Source organism: Heterodontus francisci, chromosome 7, assembly GCF_036365525.1.
Source record: "Heterodontus francisci isolate sHetFra1 chromosome 7, sHetFra1.hap1, whole genome shotgun sequence".
NCBI lineage: Eukaryota > Metazoa > Chordata > Chondrichthyes > Heterodontiformes > Heterodontidae > Heterodontus > Heterodontus francisci.
Window position 1 is genome coordinate 18,399,687 of NC_090377.1, and position 23,312 is coordinate 18,422,998.

The following is a 23,312-nucleotide window of genomic DNA, read 5'->3' on the forward strand; positions in this document are numbered from 1 at the left end:
CCAGAGGGCTGAGGAGGCTCAGTTATTGAGTATGTTCAAGACTGAGAGCGATAGATTTATAGATATTAAAAACATCAAGGGATACAGTGATAGTGCAGGAAAGTGGTGTTGAAGTAGCTGACCAGCCATGATCTCGTTAGATGGCGGAGCAGGCTCGAAGGGCTGAATAGCCTACTCCTGCTCCTATTTCTTATGTTCTTCGACTTAACCACTCCAATGTTCTGCTAGTTGACCTCCCATCTTGCATGCTATATAAACTTCAGCTTATTCAAAACTCTGCTGACCAGTATCCTCTGCAATTCCTTCCTTAAACCTCTCCTCTTTACATCTCACTCCTCGTTTAAAACGCTTCTTGAAACCTACCTCTTTGACCAAGCTTTTGGTCACCTGTTCGAATGTCTCCTTAGGGGGCTCAGTGTAAAATTTTGTTTGATGCCCCTGTGAAATGCCTTGAGATATCTTCGGGGGAGGTGATGGCACAGTGGTATTGTCACTGGACTAGTAACCCAGAGACCCAGGGTATTGCTCTGGGTTCATGGGTTCAAATCACACCACAGCAGAAAGTGGAATTTGAATTCAATTAATAAATCTGGAATTAAAAAGCTAGTCTAATGATGGCCATGAAACCATTGTCAATTGTTGTAAAAACCCACCTGGATCACTAATGTCCTTTAGGGAAGGAAATCTGCTGTCCTTACCTGGTCTGGCCAACATGTGACTCCTGATCCACAGCAATGTGGTTGACTCTTACATGCCCTCGAAATGGCCTAGCAAGCCACTCAGTTCAAGAGCAATTAGGGATGGGCAATAAATGTTGGCCTGGCCTGCGACGCCCACATCCCATGAAAGAATAAAAAAAAACTACATTAAAGGTGCTATATAAATACAAGTTGTTATTGTTGTTGCATTTAGTTATCTCGCTCAGGAGATTAAATGAGCAAGGTAGGGTTCCTGATAGGATGAATTCTATAAGGAGCTTTGGAAGACATCAGAGTACTGAGCCAAATTACCTTTTTTTCATTTTGTCTTTCCTTAGTGAAGGAGTAGAGTGAAACTGATGATCAAGTGTGCAAAAAGACTCAGGCACATAAGATGGGCAAGATGATTGCAACTGATTTGCTGAGTTCCAACCAGCCATCAATATTAATTGCATTGTAAAATGATACTCTGTTTTCACCCTAGGGGAGATTACATCTGTACACAATATGTAACCAAATCATAAACCCATTCTTTATAAATGGGTTTGCCATTTTGTCACGTATAATATGCAGAGGAAATGCTCTTATAAATTTATCCAATTCCTCTGTGTCAGTAAATAAAAATGAAACAGCAGAAACAGCTTGCATTTCCATCCTGCCTTAGAAAATAAGAAATAGGAGCAGGAGTAGACCATACAGCCCCTTGATCCTGTTCCACTATTCAATATGGTCATGGCTGATCTTCTGCCTCAACTCCACTTTCTTGCCCATTCCCCATTCCCTTGACTTCCCGAGAGATCAAAAATCTATCTATCCTAGTCTTAAATATATTCAACGATGGAGCATCCACAACCTCTGAGGTCGAGAATTCCAAAGATTCACTATGATCAGAGTGATGAAATTTCTCTTTAACGCATTGCTAAATGATTGATGCTTTATCCAGAGGCTGTGTCCCCATATTCTAGATTCCCCAGCCAGGCAACCTCTCAGTGCCTACCCTGTCAACCCGCTTCAGAATCTTGTATGTTTCAATGAAATCACCTCTCATTCTTCTAAACTCCAGAGAGTATAGGCCCAATTTACTCAGCCTCGAATCATAGGACAACCCTTTCATCCAAGGAACCAATCTAGTGAACCTTCACTGTACTGCCTCCAAGGTTAGTATGTCCTTCCTTAGATATGGAGACCAAAACAGCACACAATACTCCATCAAAGACCTGTGCAATGGTAGCAAGACTTCCTCGTTCTTGTTCTCCAGTGCCTTTCAGTGTAAGGAATGCCCCAGAACTCTTCAGAGTTAAGTGTATGGAAAACAAATTCCATGCCAGGAAGGAGAGATTAGGAAAATGGGCTTTGAGGAATTGCAAGTTGAACCAGACTGTTTACAACCTTGGTCTTGAGCTGAGTGTCTGGTCCCATATCCTCACCATCATAAAGAACTACTTACAGCTTTGGAGCATCATTTGCCTCTACTGCTACTTCAGCCCATCTGCTGCTGAATCGCTCATCTGTGCCCTGGTTATCTGTAGCCTCCAGTATCCCAGTGCTGTCGTAGTTAGCTCTACACCCTCCACCCTCCATAAAATTTAGGTAATCCAAAACTGTCTCCAATACTGCCCAACATCCTGCTTACCCATCACCCCTGTTCTTGGTTCCCAACATCTCCAATTTCAAATTGCAGTAAATCCCTTCCTGGGCTCACCCGATCATATGTCTGAAAATTCCTCCATCCTTACATTTCCCCAGTCTGTATTCCTCTGTCTCTGGCCTCTTGTTCCTCACCATCTGTTCCCTCCGCCATGAGTGACTGTGCCGTCAGGCAACCAGGTCCCACTCTCTGGAATTCCCTTCCAAAACTCTTTACATCTCCATCGGCCTCTCTTCTGTTAAGACCCTCATTAAAACCCACCTCTTTTGCCCAAGCTTTTAGTCATCCTTCCTAATTTTTGTTTTTTGGTTTCAGCATCCATTTATTTGATTGTTTTTCTGCAAAGTGCCTCGGAATGTGTTGCCATGTAAAAGGAAAGTTTTGTTATTATTTATTAAAGGAGGAAAGAGAGGGAGTTGAAGAGGAAGAGAGGTTCAGGTAGGGAATTATAGAAAGTTGGACACAATGGCAAAAGGCTTTAAACCAGTTATACAAAGGGATGGGTGTCAATGCGAGGTCAGAATCAGAGAAATAGAACATTTTTTAAAAATAATTATGGTACATGGGCTTCACTGGTAAGGCCAGCATTTATTGCTCTTCCCTATTTGCTGTTGAGAAGGTGGTTGTGATTTGAGTGGCTTGTGAGGCCACCTCAGAGGGCAGTTAAAAGTCAACCACATTGCTGTGTGTCTGGAGTCACATGTAGGCCAGACCAGGTAAGGATGGCAGATTTCCTTCCCTAGTGAATCAAACAGATGTTTGCAACATCCGATAGTTTCTTGGTCACAATTACTGACATTAGCTTTTTAATTCCAGATTTATTTAGAATCATAGTATCATTATAGCACAGAAGGAGGCCATTCGCGCTGTCATGTCAGTGTTGGCTCGCTGTAAGAGCTATTTGGGTAGTCCTGCTCACCTGGCTTTTCTCTGTAGTCCTGCAAATTTTTTATTTATTTAGAGATACAGCACTGAAACAGGCCCTTCAGCCCACCGAGTCTGTGCCGACCATCAACCACCCATTTATACTAATCCTACATTAATCCCATATTACTACCACATCCCAACCTTCCCCTACCACCTACCTATACTAGGGGCAATTTATAATGGCCAATTTACCTATCAACCTGCAAATCTTTGGCTGTGGGAGGAAACCGGAGCACCCGGCGAAAACCCACGCGGTCACAGGGAGAACTTGCAAACTCCGCACAGGCAGTACCCAGAACCGAACCTGGGTCGCTGGAGCTGTGAGGCTGCGGTGCTAACCACTGCGCCACTGTGCTGTAATTTTCTCTTCAGATAATTATCCAATTCGCTTTTGAAAGCCAAGATTGAATCTGCCTCCACCACACTCACAGGCAGTGCATTCCAGAGTCTAACCACTCGCTGCATAAAAACATTTTTCCTCTGGCTCTTTTGCCATTCATCTTAAATCAGTGTCCTCTGGTTCTTGACCCTTACACCAATAGGAACAGTTTCTCTCTATCTACTCTGCCCAGACCCCTCATGATTTTGAACACCTCTAATAGATCACCTCTCAACCTTCTCTTCTGTCAGGAGAACAGACTCAGCTTCTCCAATCTATCCATGTAACTGAAGTCTCTCATCCCAGAACCATTCTCGTAAATCTTTTCCGAACCCTCTCCAAAACCTTAACATCCTTCCTGAAGTGTGGTGTCCAGAATTGGACACAGTACTCCAGTTGAGGCTGAACCAGTGTTTTTGCAAAGATTCATCATAACTTCCTTGCTTTTGTATTCTATGCATCTATTTATGAAGCCCAGGATCCAGTATGTCTTACTAACTACCCACCCCACCACCCCACCACACCCCCCGCTCCCCTCGCCCTCCCCAGGTCCCTCTGCTTAATTTGTATCCTTTATTTTATATTGCCTTTCCTCATTCTTCCTACTAAAATTAATCACTTCACACTTCTCTGCATTAAATTTTATCTGCCACGTCTTCACACATTCCACCAACCTGTCTATGCCCTCTTGAAGTCTCTCACAGTTCAAAATACTTCCAAGTTTTGGGCCATCTGCAAATTTTGTGATTGTGTCCAACATCCCAGGTCATGAATATAGATCAAGAAAAGCAGTGGTCCTAACACTGACCCCTTGGAACCCCACTTATATACCTTCTTCCCATCCGTATAAACAACAATTCACCATTACTCTCTGTTTGCTGTCACCAACTTCACATCCATTTAATTCGCTGACTTCAAATTCCCCAGCTGTTGTGGTGGCATTTGAACTCATGCCTTTGGATCATTAATCGAGGCCATTGGGTTATTAGTCCAGTAACATAACCACTGTGATACAATACCCATTTTAGGAAAGGATATAGTGTTGATGAAACTAATGGTGATACTATGGGCTGTGGCCATGAGGGATTACAAATCAAGAACAACCAACTAGACAAACCAAGCAACAGCAGTTGGATGATGTCACTAGTGGCTTGTAAGATTGTAGTAAAAGAAGCATGAAGGAGGTATGGTGTTTAGCTTCCAGGTACTAGGAAAGGAGGCTTTGAAGTCGTGTTTGATGAGGCTTGAACCCAGTGAGAATATGGGCCAGAGGGATATGTACTGGGATGGTGGATTTGGAGCTTAGGAGGAACAAGAAGAAAGTTTGGAGGAGTAATGACCATAGTAGCACTGATAAAATAGAGAGATATTACAGTGAGGAGAGTCAGATGGAATGAATGCATTTATATAGCACCTTTTATGTGATCAGGATGTCCCAAAGTACTTCAGATCTAATGAGTTATTTTTAGAGTCATAGAGTCATACAGCACAGAAACAGGCCCTTCGGCCCATTGTGTCTGTGCCAGCCATCAAGCACCTAATTAATCTAATCCCATTTTCCAGCACTCGGCCCATAGCCTTGTATGTTATGGCGTTTCAAGTGCACATCTAAATACTAAAGTTTTTTTGAAGTTTGGTTACTTGTTATAAGCTAGAAACTACTTTGTTCTATCTGTTTCTCCGTCCATCCATCCATCCATCCATCCATCCATCCATCGAGAAAAAGGAATAGCTGGAAATTATAAGGTTAGTTGAAGTAGAGTGAGATGAGATTGATGTGGAGCATAAACACTGGCATAGAACCTTTGAACCAAATGACCACTTTCTGTGCTGTAATTTCGAGGTCATTCTATATTGTTATAACCACAAACATGTATGCTTTTTCACTGGGCGGCACAGTGGTGCAGTGGTAAGCACAGTAGCCTCACAGCTTCAGCGACCCGGGTTCAGTTTTGGGTACTGCCTGTGTGGAGTTTGCAAGTTCTCCCTGTGTCTTTGTTCTTTGATACAAGTGAACTGAGAGCATCTTTGCAGAGTGCAATCATTGATTTTCTGGTAAGATCCATTTGCATTTTCGAGTCATCACAAGGATGATGTGGGTTTGCAGTGCATCCACAGGCTCCATTAGTGTCATTAATCCCACATCCTTGGTGCAAATGATCTCCTCCAGCTTGCCTCTCGCCTCTTCAGATTGATCATTCACAGCTGATCTATTATTTTTATGCTGTTATCTTGAAAAGTAGATGAGCATGTTGGAAAATGTTTCCAGGAAATGTACTGACTGCAAAGCTGCTCCGACAATAAAGAGGCTTCAATCTGACCAGTGCAAAATTGGAAAAAGAATGATGCTAATAGAAGGAAATGTTTTAAAAGCTGTACTTTTATGTGCAATAAAAGTGCAATATGTAGTTCAAAACAGAGGAGAAAAATAGGCCTCAAATTAGATCACCAACAAAACAGGGCTAACGACAAAATAGACCTATCCACAACTTGCATTGCTTAAAGACAACACTTCGTGTTTGAATCCTCTTTTATTTATTTAGAGATACAGCACTGAAACAGGCCCTTCGGCCCACCAAGTCTGTGCCGACCAACAACCACCCATTTATACTAACCCTACAGTAATCCCATATTCCCTACCACCTACCTACACTAGGGGCAATTTACAATGGCCAATTTACCTATCAACCTGCAAGTCTTTGGCTGTGAGAGGAAACCAGAGCACCCGGCGAAAACCCACACGGTCACAGGGAGAACTTGCAAACTCCACACAGGCAGTACCCAGAATCAAACCCGGGTCCTTGGAGCTGTGAGGCTGCGGTGCTAACCACTGTGCCACTGAATGGGAACAACACATTTAATATCCCGAAGTCTAGGAATATAGGATATAGGAACAGGAGTATGCCTTTCAGCCCATCGAGCCTGCTCCACCATTCAATATGATCATGGCTGATCATCCACTTCAATGCCTTGTCTAGTTTGGACAAAGGGAACCAAAGTCTCCTTTGTCTCTTAATAGCTCTATAAAAGATAAAATTGGGCCCAAAGCAGTAAGTTGCCACTGAATTCCACACACATTGTCAATCAGAACCAGACAATTCAGATGATGGCTGCTGTAGAAATGAGATAAATAATGCTTGAGGTTAGTGCTCAGACAGCAGGTTGAGGAAAGTAGTGGAAGTGTTTACTCTTCATCTAATCTACTTATGTGGATCTGGAAGAGCTTGATACTAGCATTCAGTGTATCAAAATATCCCAACACCAACATCCCGTACCTGGATAAGTATAAAATTCTTTTAGGATTATGAGGCATTTTGCGAGAGTAAATAAAGAGAAACCATTCCTGCCAGCAGAAGGGTCAGTCACCAGAGAACACAGATTGAAGGTAATTGACGGAAGGACCAGATGGGGGTCAAGGAGAAATGCTTTTACACAATGAGTTGTTCTGATCTGGAATGCACTGCCTGAAAGGTTGGTGGAAGCAGAATCAATAGTAAATTTGAAAAGAGTGTTGGATAAATGCTTGAAGGGGAAAGAGCAGGGGAGTGGGACTAAGTGGATATCTCTACCAAAGAGCTGGCACAGGCACGATGGGCCGAATGGCCTCCTTCTATGTTGTATGATTTCTATGCAATTCATTCCAAAGATTTTGCTCTTTAAATTCTTATGACAGTTTGTCTTTTTTTGTTGATGAACTGATGACAGTATTGCTGAAGGATCAACACAATTTAATGAACAAATAGAGGTGGCAATTATGGAAGAAAATTTGATTAATAGCTGAAAGCTGGCATATTACAACCTCAACTCCCTTGCACTGCCAACCTCAGCAACTTCGCTGAAGCATCTCCTCACATGATGCCATTTGGCATTATTTAAACAAAAACATTTTCTCACAATAGTATCATCACCACTCTCAACAGACTGTCTTTTTTAAAAGGATGTGGATGCTGAGAATGATCTTTTAAAGAATTAGAGCTCTGCAGTATTATTTTGCAAGCGCTTATGGTGTTTGTTGTTCTATTCCAGAAAGCGAGACAATGGAGGGTAGAATGGAACCTATAATTTACACACTCCATAAGCTTTTATTTACACAAATGCACATTACAAACATGCACCTCCAAATCCAACAACTGCAATTTCAGTCTGCTCCTATATATGGTACACGTGAATCCCCAGTTAATGCCCACCACCAGAATATAATTAAACACTCTATTAATGCACAATTAATATTTGGCCATGTGAGCCACATGGAAGATGGCAGGATCCCCAAAGACACATTGCACAGCGAGCTCGCCACTGGTATCAGACCCACCGGCCGTCCATGTCTCCGCTTTAAAGACGTCTGCAAACGCGACATGAAGTCCTGTGACATTGATCACAAGTCATGGGAGTCAGTTGCCAGCATTCGCCAGAGCTGGCGGGCAGCCATAAAGGCGGGGCTAAAGTGTGGCGAGTCGAAGAGACTTAGCTGTTGGCAGGAAAAAAGACAGAAGCGCAAGGGGCGAGCCAACTGTGTAACAGCCCCGACAAACAAATTTTTCTGCAGCACCTGTGGAAGAGCCTGTCACTCCAGAATTGGCCTTTATAGCCACTCCAGGCGCTGCTCCACACACCACTGACCACCTCCAGGCGCTTGCCCATTGTCTCTCAAGATAAGGAGGCCAAAGAAGAAGAATATTTGTAACAATTTCTTTTGACTGCTGCTTAGAGTAAGCTTTAACCTGTCCAAAACAAAAAAAGCTAATGTCCCTTGTAAAATGAGCATCAGCAGAATTTGAAATGAACACCTTTGGCGTTTTGTAAAATGATATTGTACGTTAGGTCACTTGCAGGCTTAAATTTGTTTATTTGCTATTTGGTGCAACATTTGGAGCACTACAGACTGCTCTTATGCCCGTTTGTTTTGTTTAATAGGGTAGATATTGGGAGGATGTTTCCCCTGGCTGGGGAATCTAGAACCCAGGGTCAGAATAAGGAGTCGACCGATTAGGACTGACATGAGGAGAAATTTCTTCACTCAAAGGGTTGTAAATCTTTTGAATTCTCTACCCCAGAGAGCAGTGGATGCTTAGTTCTTGACTATATTCAAGATATAGGTCGATATATTTTTGGGTACTAAGGGAATTAAGGGATATGGGGATTTTGCAAGAAGGTGGAGTTGAGGTAGAAGACCAGCCAGGATCTTGTTGAATGGCAGAGTAGGCTCTAAGGACCAATTTTTAAAAATTATTATTCATTCAGGGGATGTGAGCGTCGCTGGCAGGGCCAACATTTGTTGCCCATGCCTAATTGTCCTTGAGATGTTGTTGGTGAGTCCAACTGGTGCGGGTATACCCACAATACTGTTAGGAAGGGAGTTGCAGGATTTTGACCCACTGACAGTGAAGGAACGACGATATAGTTCCAAGTCAGAATAGCGTGTGACTTGGAGGGGAACTTGCAGGTGGTGTGTTCCCTTGTGACTACTGCCCTTGTCCTACTATGTGGTAGAAGTCACAGGTTTGGAAGGTGCTGTCTAAGGAGCCTTGGTGCGATGCTGCAGTGCATCTTGTAGATGATACATACTGCTGCCACTGTGCATCAGTGGTAAAGCAAGTGAAAATTGGTGGATGGGGTGCCAATCAAGCAGGCTGCTTTGTCCTGGATGGTGTCGAGCTTCTTGAGTGTTGTTGGGGCTGCACCCATCCAGGTAAGTGGAGAGTATTCCATCACACTCCTGACTTGTGCCTTGTAGATGATGGACAGGCTTTGGGGAGTCAGGAGGTGAGTTACTTGCTGCAGGATTCCTAGCCTCTGACCTGCTCTTATAGCCATGGTATTTATATGGCTATTCCAGTTCAGTTTCTGGTCAATGCTGAGTCCCAGGATGTTGATAGTGGGGGATTCAGCGATGGTAATGCCATTGAATGTCAATGGGAGATGGTTAGAATCTCTCTTGTTTGAGATAGTCATTTTCTGGCACTTGTGTGGTGCTTGCCACTTATCAGCCCAAGCCTGGATATTGTCCAGGTCTTGCTGCATTTCTGCATGGACTGCTTCAGTATCTGAGGAGTCAAGAATTGTGCTGAACATTGTGCAGACATCATCAAACATCCCCACTTCTGATCTTATGATGGAGGGAAGGTTATTGATGAAGCAGCTGAAGATGTTGGGGCCTTGGACACTCCCCTGAGGAACGCCTGCAGTGATGTCCTGGGACTGAGATGATTAACCTCCAACAATCACAATCATCTTCCTTTGTGCTAGGTCTGACTCCAGCCAGTGCAAAATTTTCACCATTGATTCCATTGACTCCAGTTTTGCTAGGGCTCCTTGATGCCATACTCAGTCAAATGCTGCCTTGATGCAAGGGAAGTCACTCTCACCTCACATCTTGAATTCAGCTCTTTTGTCCTTGTTTGGATGAAGGCTGTAATGAGGCTGGAGCCGAATGGCCCTGGTAGAACCCAACTGTGCATCAGTGAGCAGGCTGTTGCTGTGTAAGTGCCACTTGATAGCACTGTCGAGATACCTTCCTTCACTTTGCTGATGATCAAGAGTAGACTGATGGGGTGGTAATTGGCCAGATTCAATTTGTCCTGCCTTTTGTGAACAGGACATACCTATGAAATTTTCCACATTGTCACATAGATGCCAGTGTTGTAGCTGTACTGGAACAACTTGGCTAGGGGTCCAGATAGTTCTGGAGCACAAGTCTTCGGTGTTACTACCAGATGCTGTTGGGGCCCATAGCTTTTGCTGTATCCAGTGCCTTAAACCAATTCTTGATATCACATAGACTGAAATAAATGGCACCTGTGCTGCTGGGACCTCAGGAGGAAGCTGAGATGGATCATCCACTGTGTACTTCTGGCTGAAGATTGTTGCAAATGCTTCAGCCTTGTCTTTTGCCGGACGTTCCTCTTCCAGCTCCTATTTCTTATGTTCTTATGTTTTCTTAGTGGAATTTAAACAGAAAGAAATGAAAATGATATATATAATGAAAATCAGAAAATTTACATCTGAAAGAATCTGATATCTGATCCCTCCTGAAATTGTTAACCAGCTTTTCCCTATCAAACACCTTTCTATCATTTTCTGTTTTCAATTCCGATGTATCTACCAATCACGGCTATTTAATCTGCAGCATAATTCAGTGAACGAGATTTGTAAATGCAATCTCAACGTCACCTCTAAGTCTTGAGTGCCTGACTCCTGTGACTTCACCTTGGCACTTCCACTTCCTGTCATGAGTAGGATCATTATCGAAGCTGAAGCTGGCCTCACTGAATCAACTAAGATCTTTTCAGTTGTTGATGAAGTTGTGGTAGTTTTGCATATTGTCAGCAGATATCTTAATCAGCATAATTGTGTGTGTCTTCTCTTATTTTACAGCTGAGCTTTGGAGGGATTCCAATTCCAGGCAAATCAGTGACATTTCTGAGGAAGAACTTTCATGGGTGCATTGAGAATCTCTATTACAACGGAGTGAATATTATTGATCTGGCCAAGAGACGCAAACCTCAGATACACATTGTGGTAAGTTCTTAGAAACCAAGATAATTGTGAAGCATAGGTGATGATAGGATCACTAGTTTTATTGAGTGAATGTGTGTAAACCATTGAAATGATATTGATACCTCAACTAGTAACCCACCTAGTAATGAAACTTGTTTAATTAGCTATCTTCTTTTGAAAATTGAAGGCTTTTTAGCACAGAATCTTTCCCTTTACATCTGATCTCAGGACCCATCTATCCCTCAACCCTCCTCTTGAGGCGTGTCTGATGTGCCTCTTGGACCCATTTATATTGTTGGCTTTAAAGGTCTTCCTGATAATTCATTCCACAAGTGATTTGTCCTCTGTGCAGAAAAACTTCTAAATGATTTTATTTCACCCCAAACTTCCTAATAATTAAATTATGCCCCATAATAAATGAATCGTTAATACTTGTGAAAATACCTGAAAGAATGAATGGAAGAAAAACTTGACTTGATATCATGCCTTTCAGGACTCCAGGACCTTCTAAAGTGCTTTACATCCAATCACATACTTTTGAAGTGCAGTCAAATGTAGGAAATGCAGCAGCCAATTTGCACACAGCAAGCTCCAACGAACAGCAATGTGATAATGACCAGATAATCTGCTTTAGTGATGTTAATTGAGGGATAAATATTGACCAGAACACTGGGAAGGACTCGTTTGCTCTTCTTCAAAATAGTGTGTGGAAGCTTCTACATCCACCTGAGCGGGCGGGCGGGCTGGGCTTTGCTTTAACTTCTCAGCTGAAAGATGGCAGCACCTCCTTGTGCTGAAGCTTGTAATTTTTATTTGTTGAATGAGGTAAAATACTATTGGTAAATTAAATGCATCATATTCAAACATTTTCTCTTCTGAACTACTATTTTGAGTCCGCCATGTTTATTTGTTCGTGGTTCATTGGAATGAAGCACCTCAGAAATGTTGTGCCCAATTCTGTGTTATTGTCTTCAGGGGCCTGCATTCCTTCCTACTAGATTGGGGATTGTGTGCTCATGCTTTTAGCTCCTTAGTTCCATGTGTGTAGTGAGTTTGGAAGGTGTTGTATTCAATGGGTTCCATCTGACCAATAACTCAGTTGACAATAGACTTGCAGGATTTTCTTTTGGTTTATTGGCATGTGCTAGTGCGCTGGCCAGTTGTCACTTGCAGTCAATGCTTTTCAAGTGCTTTTGGATAACAAGTGCCTTGCTTTTCCACAGACTTTCATATTAATTAAAAACACACTCCATACTGCCTGGATATTTGCTTTATTTGCCCTTTTGTAGAGAAATCATAAAACTTTTATTTATGTGCATATTCCTTGGTAAATTAGACCATTTCAAAACAATACTAAAATGTCACCCAGTTTTAATTTTAAAATGCCACTTTCAAGTGCCGCATACAATTAGTTACACACGGTTCCTGTCAGATTCCCACTTAGCTTAGAATTTCCATGATTTTATCTGTTTGGCATCTTCTTCTCCATGCTGCTGACCTTCACCCTCTTGGTAGATATGGAAGAAGTCTACTTGCACACTAGGTCAGACGGCAAGCTCCACAATCTATCAAAGCTAAAAGTGAAGACATAAACACATCACGTTCTGATCAGAGAACTCCTCCACACTGATGATGCTGCACTAATTTCTCACACGGAAACTTAACTACAAAGACTCATGGACTGTGTCTCCCATGGGATAACACCAAGCTGACCCTTAGGACCAAGCTGATGGTTTATAAGACCTGTGTTCTCAGCACCTTATTATATGGCTGTGAAACATGGGTGACTTACAGCTACCAGGAAAAGAACCTCAATAATTTCCATCTTCGCTCTCTGTAGTGCATTGTGGGTATATCTTGGCAGAATAAAATCACAAATGTGGCAGTTCTCGCAAAGGCAGAGCTCCCAAGTGTGTTGGCACTAATCAAACAGGGGCGGCTTTGGTGGATCGGACACATCCGCGGGATGGAAGACAGTTGGCGAGGTAGCTGGGGCCAGACAACCAGTGCAGCGCCTAAAGTTCCACTTGAAGGATGCTTACAAGTGTGACATGAAGTTCCTAAATGTCGACTAGCTGGTGAAAGAGAGAAATGGCGACACATCCTGTGGACTGGTGTGCACTACCACCACGACCAGTTACAACAGCAGCATGGCAACAGGCGCCAATGTCAAAAACAGTAACTCGCAGCATCACTTGGCAGCTTCACGTGCAGCACTTGTAACAGAACCTGCCTCTGAAGGATTGGCCTTCATACCATCAGCAAAAGTGCACCAAGAGAAGACAACCCACCTAATTGGATTGTTTGCTGCATGTCCATCATCTTTGTGTGGAGTGATACCAACCAAAAGGCAATCAGGATTATCAAGAATTTCCTCAGATCTACTCTTGCTCTGCTGCTGTGTCTTTGCTAGAAGTATGGCTGAAAATCTGTTTAAGCACCGGCCTTCCGACTAAGTTACAATTACAAAGCAGGAACAGCTCCGAAGAAATTCCCAACTGTCGTCTTTCCCTCTGTATCAGAGGATAATGGCTAACCAGTTGGATTGGTGAGGTGAATTGGCCTGGAAACAGGAATGTGATTTGAGTGATACTAAAAATTAATGGGTGCATATTGTTGTGTGGAAATGTTATTTTTGTAGCAGTATAATAGACTCCTCAACCCGCCAGGGTGGGTGGAAACATTGCAAATAGAAGAGTCAATTAAAATGGTTAACACTGGCAGCTCTACGTGACAGCATGCTGTGTGTGAAAAGATATGCCAATCAAGTTGCAAAATTTGGGCTTCTGACAGCAGTTTCCCACATAGAGAGCTGATTCGAGCAATCAGTGGCAGATGGAAATCGAAGGACAGACAGAAGGAGGTCAAGGAAAATGTGACTCAGCTTGGGCCCTTCTTGCATATCTCCTATGTATATTACAGAGTGGCATTGGCAGGGAGCTTGGAGCTGGCTGATGTCCTCTTTGGAACGTAGAACAGTGTGTGCTCTTAGAGAATTAAAGAAACCCAAAATCCCAGACTATTTCAGACCGTCTTCCATCCTGTGGAAGCTGTCTCTGTTTGATTAGTGCCAACACCTTTTATTGTTTGAACCCAATTTACTGTTTATATTTGCTAACTGAAAAAATTCTTTATTCAACTATATAATAAATAACATAGTTCTGATGAAGCATCACTGACCTGAGAGGTTAACTCTGCTTCTCTCTCCACAGATGCTGCCAGACCTGCTGAGTATTTCCAGCATTTCTTGTTTTTATTTATAATAAATAATATATATTGTTGCTAGCAAACATGACATTTCTAGATATTCATTGTAACGAGACAACAAACCATTCAAGATTATACATTATGGGCCTGATTTTAACTCAATGCAAGTGGGTGGGTTTTGAATGTGTTAAAACTGGACCGTATACGTTAGTAGTGGATGTCCTGTAGCACAGTCAGGGTAAGTCAGAAGATATAGTATTATACAAGGCAGGAACAGTATACCATATAACACATGAAGGCTGTCAGAGATGTGCAAGTGCTGCGTACTCTAAAGTGAGTAGGTCTTAGGACAGGGGTGTGATGGAATACTTGCCATTGCATGAATGAGTGCAGCCACAACAACACCCAACAGTATCCAGGAAAGAGGTGGCCACTTGAATGGCACCCCACCACAGCAATTAAAATCCATTCCTTAACCATCATGGGCACATTTTGGTGCAGCATCTACGGGATGCACTGCAGCCACTCAACAAGTTTACTTTGATAACACCTCACTCCCCTGTGATCTCTCCGACCAAGAAGAACATTAACAGTAATGTGATGGGAACAGCATCATCTAGAATCCTAGAATTGTAGGATGATACAGCACAGAAGGAGGCCATTTATTCCATTATGACTGTGCTGGCCCTTTGGTAGAGCTATCCAAGTAGTCCTACACTGTGGACCTCCAGGTCTCCCTCAGTGTCACCCACCATCTTGACTCAGACATATATTGTCATTCATGCATTATTCCTGGGTCAACATCCTACCCTACCTTAAACCATTGTGGGAACAGCGGGCTGGATTTTAAGGACATTGGAAGCTGTAGTGAGCGGGGCCTGAAGATGGTCCCAGATGAGGCCCACCACGGACCTCAATGCCAGCAGGGTCTGACCCGAATCTCCCTGCGGCTGCAAGGCACCATGGTGGCCTCCTGCTGCTGGGCGGCGACTGGACCATAATTTGAATATTTAAATCAATAAATATAATTAATTTAAATAAACTTACGTCGCCTCCTGATGTCCCGCTGTGATCTTCGGCCCAGCGGCTGACATTCCCCCGCCTTTGGATCCCCATTGGTGGAGACAGGGGGGGGAAGAGGTAAGTTTATCAGTGTGGAGGGGTGGGGGGGCAGGGTCAAATTAACATCATGGCTGTAGGGGATAGTGGGAAGGGTTGTAGTTTAAAGCTTATGCACTTTGGGGAGGAGGGGAATGATCAGATAGTAAAGGTGTGTTTTTGGGGGGGAAAGGGCAAATAATTAATTTAATTGGGGGGATGGGAGAGGGGCAAAATAGATGTTTTTACTTAATTTAGTTCATTCTATTTTTCAATATTTAAATTAGCTGGTAAGGCTAACAACCCTTGAAAAATGGCGTCAGTGCCTGTGTATAGGCAGCTGACGCCATTGCCAGGGATGGACAGCCCACTCCCTCCACATGATCAGGGAGGGTCGGCCTGCCCCGGCTATTTAAATGAGCCGCCGCACTTAGAATTGCGGTGGCTCTTTGGCGTGCGGCTCGCATGGGCGGCCAATATAAAATCCAGCCCACCGTCTCTGAAGGGACTGCATATTAATACTGATGTAGTCTCCAGTGAGATACCTTTACTCTTGAGCAAGCCTTCAATGAAAAAGGCACAGATGAAACTTGATATGGAGCATGATAAGGCAATTAATTTTGGGAAGCCAGTGAATTTGCAATTTACCCAGTCAAGGCATTATTGTATTCCCTTAACAAAACCTGATATTTCTAGTCAGAGTGTTAGAGATGTATTGATGGCATCAGGTGTTATCAGAGAGATAAAATGCAAATTGTCTTAAAGTTACACAGACAATTTGCTCACCCTTCTTGTCAGAGATTAAAAAACCCTACTAAAAGATGCAGGTGTGATTGATGAAGAGTACATGAGGATAATGGAGATTAGTGAAAAGTGTGAGATTTGTAAAAAGTATCGGAGGACACCATCACGTCCTATTATCAGCCTTCCATTGGCACGTGACTTTAAGAAGGTAGTTGCCATGGATTTAAAGGTATGGGACAGAGACAAGAATATTTTTATTCTACATTTTATAGACCTAGCAACTAGATTTAGTCTTTCTACAATAATAAATAGTAAGGACGAAAGGGTGATTTTGGACAAAATATGGAGAAATGGATAGGGACTGGACTTGGGGCACCAGCCACGTTTCTGACTGATAATGGAGGGGAATTTACCAATGATTTCAGAGATTTGTGTAAAAACATGAACATTATGGTTATGAATACTGCATCTGAAAGTGCTTTGTGAAAGGAATCATGCAGTGGTTGATGAGATGTTACATAAAATCTTGGCTGACCAGCCAAGCTGCAAGTTGACAACTGCCCTGGCATGGGCGGTTCATGCGAAGAATTCACTTCAGATGCTTGGAGGATATAGTCGCTATCAATTGGCCTATGGGCGGAATCCTAAATTGCCTTCTGTACTGTTCGACATTCCTCCTACTCTAGAAGGTACTACAATTAGTTCCATTTTTTCTGCACATTTGAATGTTTTACATGCAGAGAGACGGGCTTTCTTCAAGGCTGAGGTCTCTGAGAAAATTTGCAGAGCTCTGAGGCATCGTATAAAGCCATCTGAGCTGAAATTTAGTTCAGGAGATTTGGTCAATTATAAAAGAGAAGGCCATAGGGAATGGAAGGGCCCTGGTAAGGTAATTGGTCATGATGGTAAGACAGTAGTTATCAAGCATGGAAATCAAACTGTTAAGGTCCATTCTTCACAATTAATCGGGGTTGATGACAAAATCTCAGAATCTGAGCAGGTGATATAGGAAAAAGAGGCAGCTTGGACCTCAAATACTCGTGTTTTGTGATGAAGGTCCTGAGGCACAGGTAGATCAAGAGTTGGATAGTAATGTAGCCAATCGTGATGCTCAGGAAAGAGCTGTCGCATCCAAAGGCCAATTGCCCCGAGTAGGTACTCGGGTGTCATATATTCTAGAGGGGTCTGATAAATGGAGCAATGCAGCAATTGTGCGGCATGCAGGAAAATCTACAGGCAAGTTTAAATATTGGTTAAGTGTTCAAGATGATGGCCAAGAAGGCAGACCCATGGACTAGCAGAATGGGGTGAAAGAGTGGAGGGTAAAAAAGTGCAGTGCAAGTTTTGATAGTGGGTCAGGAAGTGACTCTTGCGTAAGGAAGCGATCACATACTGGCGAAAGAGCCTCCGATAAAGAAAGCCGAGAGGAGTATAAAAAGTGGAGGGGTGAAATCAAAAAGGAAATTAGGAAAGCAAAGAGAGGGCATGAAAGAATATTGGCAAGCAAAATCAAGGTGAATCCAAAGATGGTTTCTTAATACATTAAGAGTAAGAGGATAACTAAGGATAGGGTGGGGCCCATAAAAGACCAAAAAGGTAACCTATGTCTAGGACCGGAAGATACTGGTAATGCTTCTTAAAGAATACTTTGCGTTTGTCTTCACAAAAGAGGGGGACGATGCAGATATTGTAGTTAAGGAGGAAGAGTGTGAAGTATTGGATGTGATAAGCATAGGGAGAGAGGACATATGAATGGGATTAGCATCCTTGAAAGTTAATAAATCACCAGTGTCAGGTGAAATGTATCCTAGGCTGTTAAAAGGAGCAAGAGAAGAAATAGCAGAGGGTCTGACCATCATTTTCCAGACCTCATTGGATGCAGGTGTGGTGCCGGAGGACTGGGGAACTGCTAACGTTGTACCTCTGTTTAAAAAGGGAGCGAGGGATAGACCGAATAATTACAGGCCAGTCAGTCTAACCTCAGTAGTGGGTAAATTATTGGAATCTATTCTGAGAGACAGCATAAACTGTCACTTAAAAAGGCAGAGGTTAATCAAGGATAGTCAGCATGGATTTGTTAAGGGAAGATCTTGTTTGACCAACTTGATCGAATTTTTTGAAGAATTAACAAGGAAGATAGATGAGGATAGTGCAGTTGATGTGGTCTACATGGATTTTAGCAAGGCTGTTGACATGGTCCCACATGGCAGACTGGTTAAAAAAATAAAATCCCATGGCATCCAGGAAAATGCAGCAAGGTGGATACAAAATTGGCTTAGTGGCAGGAGACAAAGAGTAATTGTTGACGGTTGTTTTAGCAACTGGAAGGCTGTTTCGCAGGGCTTAGTACTGGGTCCCCTGCTTTTTGTGGTGTATATTAACAATTTGGATGCAAATATAGGGGGCATGATCAAGAAGTTTGCAGACAACACAAAGATTGGCTGTGTGGTAGATAGCGAGGAGGATAGCTGTAGGCTACAGGATGATATTGATGGACTGGTCAGATGGGCAGAAAAGTGGTAAATGGAATTCAACTTGAAGAAGTGTGAGGTGATGCATTTGGGGAGGTCAAACAAGGCAAAGGAATACACAATTACTCGGAAAATACTGAGAAGTGATGGACTTTGGAGTGAATGTCCACAGATCCCTGAAGGTAGCAGGACAGGTCAAGAAGGTGGTTAAGAAGACATATGGAATCCTTTCCTTGCTGAGGTATAGAATACAAGAGCAGGGAGGTTATGCTGGAACTGTATATCTCATTGGTTAGGCCACAACCTGAGTACTGTGTGTAGTTCTGGTCACCTCATTACAGAAAGGATGTAATTGCACTGGAGAGGGTACAGAGGAGATTTACGAGGATGTTGCCTGGACTGGAAAAATGCAGCTATGAGGAAAGATTGGATAGGCCGCGGTAGTTCTCCTTGGAACAGAGAAGGCTGAGGGGAGGTCTGATTGAAATGTACAAAATTTTGAGGGTCCTGGATAGAATGCAGGTGAAGGCCCTATTTACCTTAGCAGAGAGGTCAGTGATGAGGGGGCATAAATTTAAAGTGATTGGTAGAAAAATTAGAGGGGAGATGAGGAAAAACATTTTCACCCAGACGGTGATGATGGTCTGGAACTCATTGCCTGAAAGGGTAGTTGAGGCACAGACTGTGAAGTCATTCAAAGGAAGTCTGGATATGCACCTCAAGTGCCGTAATCTGCAGGGCTACGGACCAAATGCTGGAAGGTGGGATTAGGCTGGGTAGTTCGATTTTCACCTGGCGCAGACATGATGGACAAGTGGCCTCTTTCTGTGTTTTAAACTTTCTATGAAGTGTGAGACAGATCTTCTACCAGCAGTTCCGAAAGACATCAAAGTGTTAATAGAGGCCATAGTATGAACAGATTCCACAAAGAAACGAAGGTTATAGAGCAGTCTCGGAATAGAACTAGAAGCAGAAGTCCTCATGATCGTGAAGTTTTAGTGGCTGCCAATAAACTTGCGGATAAACAAATCAGAGAAGCAAAACATAAGCAATTAGAGAGTTGGAGAGAGTTTGGAGGCTATCCTGAGGTACCAGATATGGACAGGGAGCCTTGTCACATGGATGGATTTGTACTGAAAAAGTCCTTCCTGATGGTACTTGTAAGGCTAAAGCGAAGGGTTTTGAAGAGCGACTGGGGGATACCGATGTTAGAGTGGACTCTCCTACAGCTGGAAAAGTAATCTTGAAAATCATTCTGGCTCTTCTGGCCACATATTCATGGGAGTGTAGATCTATTGACATAAAAGCTGCATTTCTGCAGGGTGATACTTTTCAGAGAGAAGTGTATCTGAAAATTATGGAAACTGAACAAATGCGTCTATGGCCTTAATGATGCTTGCAGGGTGTGGTATTTCTCGATGAGATCTGTTTTGTTGAAAATTGGTTGTGTTCAACTAAAAGGAGATCCTGCAATGTTTTATTGATATCAAAGGGAAACTTTCAGGCATCTTCATGATGCATGTTGATGATTTCTTCTGGGGTAGTACTGCGGAATTTGAGAAATATGTTATTAATAAGATTAGGGCAGAATTTAAGATTGGGAGTCAGGCTTGTGTGGCCTTCAGATATAATGGTTTAGATATTAAGCAGACCAAGTCTGGAATAAGTTTGAATCAACAATCCTATTTAGAGAGTGTTACTCCTATCCCGGTTAATCATGTTAGGTCACAGAAAGATGATAATCTAACTGAAGCAGAGACTGAGCAATTGCGAAGCCTGGTGGATCAATTAGACTGGTTGTGCTCTCAGATTAGGCCTGATGTTAGTTTTGATGTGCTAGAGTTAAGCACGATGATGAAATATCCAAAAGTTGAGAATGTTTTATCGGCAAATAAAATGTTGAAAAAACTATATCTGGAGAAATGCGTGCTGAAGTTCCCATCTTTAGGCGACCCAAAGAAAATGAAGCTAATAATTTCTAGTGATGCTTCACATGCTAATCTTGCTGATGGGTATTCGAGTGCAGCAGACTTCATAATCTTTCTGATCGGTGAAAATGGGAAATGTTGTCCTTTAGCTTGGGAGGCTAAGAAAATAAAACGGGTTGTCAAAAGCACACTAGCTGCGGAAACACTGGGTCTTGTGGAAGCAGTAGACATGGAGTTCTATTTGTCATATATTTTGGGTGAAATTCTGAACAAGGGACATCCTGAAGATAGGATACCCATTGAATGTTATGTGGATAATCGTTCTTCGTGGGACAATGTACACTGTACAAAAAGTGTGAGTATGAAAAGACTATGTATTGACCTCGCTGGATTGAAACAAATACTGGAGAGATTGGAAATCTCCAAACTTAAATGGGTAGATGCAAGTCATCAGCTATCCGATTGTTTCACAAAAAGAAATGTGTGTACAAAGAAATTATTAGAGGTGCACGAGGAGGAGCGTCTCACAGTGTAAAAAAAACTTTGCACCCAATATGGAATTTATTTTGATTTAATTTGAAATATTCTTTGAGCATGTTAATACTTTGTGCATAATATGGAATTTATTTTGAAATGTTGTACGAGCGTGTTAATCTAAATTGTACTGTAAAAGAAAGAAGGGAATCTGTTAATTGCGTGTCAATGATTTGATTATATGCAGGTGTAGGGTGTTAATTGGGGTTTTAGTTAAGCACTTATAAGCAGTCACTCACAGGCCCGGAGGGCGTGAAGAGTGAGTGAGAGACTGGGTTTGGGGCAAGGCTTCTCTCTGGCACTCACTACATTTACTGTACTTCCCATTTAAAACTGAGATTGACTTAAAATTGCTCAATATATAAGAGAAAATGATATGCTACTTGAACCAGAAGAGGTCTATTCAGATGGAGTAGGGAAGCTCTCTTTGAATTTATGAGCATTATTAGTGCAGGCTCACTGCCACCTTCTCAAGGGCAATTAGGGATGGGCAATGAATGCTGGCCTTGCCAGCGATGCTCACATCCCTGAAAGAAGAATGAAAAAAAGAGTAGTGCAGCAGCTGGCAAAAAATATTTTCTCGCGATCATGGTGGAATTGGTCATTAGCAAAGCATTAATATGAGCCATGACTTGTCTGTTAAAGATCTCAGGCAGCTGCCAGAAAAAGGACAAGAGTGAGCACTAATGATGGTGTTGTTCATCTTAATGAACATTTCAGTGAGCTGAAGAAAACCTTCTTTCATTAGATCAGCCTTGCTTTCATTTGGCGTTGTTTCTGTGTTCTGACAACTTGTTTGCCTTCATTTCAGGAGAATCAGAATCATTTGGATGGCCAACTTGTCAGATCCCTTGCGATCTTCTTATGTGTTAGCTCTTTGTTCAACCAGGGTTTAAACTAGTTTGGCAGGGGGATGGGAACCGGAGCCATGGATCAGTGGATGGGGTAGCTGTTGAACAGGCAGATACAGAGTGCAGAGAGTCAGTGAGGAAGGTTAGGCAGTTGACAGGGCAAAATTGCAGCCAGTATGATGGGTTGAAGTGTGTCTATTTTAACACAAGAAGCGTCAGGAATAAAGGTGATGAACTTAGAGCTTGGATCAGTACTTGGAGCTACGATGTTGTGGCCATTACGGAGACGTGGATATCTCAGGGGCAGGAATCGATGTTGGATGTTCCGGGGTTTAGATGTTTCAAAGGGAATAGGGAGGGAGGTAAAAGAGGTGGGGGAGTGGCACTGTTAATCAGGGATAGTATCACAGCTGCAGAAAGGGAGGTCGTCGAGGAGAGTTTGTCTACTGAGTCATTATGGGTGGAAGTCAGAAACAGGAAAGGAGCAGTCACTTTGTTGGGACCCCCCAATAGCAACAGAGACACGGAGGAACAGATTGGGAGGCAGATTTTGGAAAGGTGCAGAAGTAACAGAGTTGCTGTCATGGGTGACTTCAACTTCCCTAATATTGATTGGAACCTCCTTAGTGCAAATAGTTTGGATGGAGCTGTTTTTGTCAGGTGTGTCCAGGAAGGTTTCCTGACTCAATATGTAGATAGGCCGACTAGAGGGGAGACTATGTTGGACTTGGTGCTTGGCAACGAACCAGGCCAGGTGGCAGATCTCTCTGTGGGAGAGCATTTCGGTGATAGTGATCACAACTCCCTGACCTTTACTATAGTCATGGAGAGGGACAAGAGCAGACGGGATGGGAAAATATTTAATTGGGGGCGGGGGAATTACAATGCTATTAGGCAGGAACTGGGGAACATAAATTGGGAACAGATGTTCTCAGGGAAATGCACGACAGAAATGTGGAGGTTGTTTAGGGAGCACTTGCTGCGACTGCTGGATAGGTTTGTCCCGATGAGGCAGGGAAGGGATGGTAGGGCGAAGGAACCTTGGATGACAAGAGATGTGGAACAGCTAGTCAAGAGGAAGAAGGAAGCTTACTTAAGGTTGAGGAAGCAAGGATCAGACAGGGCTGTAGAGGGTTACAAGGTAGCCAGGAAGGAACTGAAGAATGGACTTAGGAGAGCTAGAAGGGGACATGAAAAAGTCTTGGCGGGTAGGATTAAGGAAAGTCCCAAGGCGTTCTACACTTATGTGAGGAACAAGAGGATGGCCAGAGTGAGGGTAGAGCCGATCAGGGATAGTGGAGGGAACATGTACCTGGAGTCGGAGGAGGTA

The 23,312-nt window shown here is 42.9% G+C and overlaps 1 protein-coding gene across 1 annotated transcript in view; it reads left to right on the forward strand.

Annotated features, from left to right (window-relative positions):
- LOC137371880 (contactin-associated protein-like 5) overlaps positions 1 to 23,312 on the forward strand; it is a 558,385-nt gene that overhangs the window by 52,848 nt on the left and 482,225 nt on the right. The window contains exon 4 of the mRNA XM_068034861.1: positions 11,027 to 11,170. Within this exon, the coding sequence (XP_067890962.1) occupies positions 11,027 to 11,170 (144 nt within the window). The remainder of the gene's footprint in view (positions 1 to 11,026; positions 11,171 to 23,312) is intronic.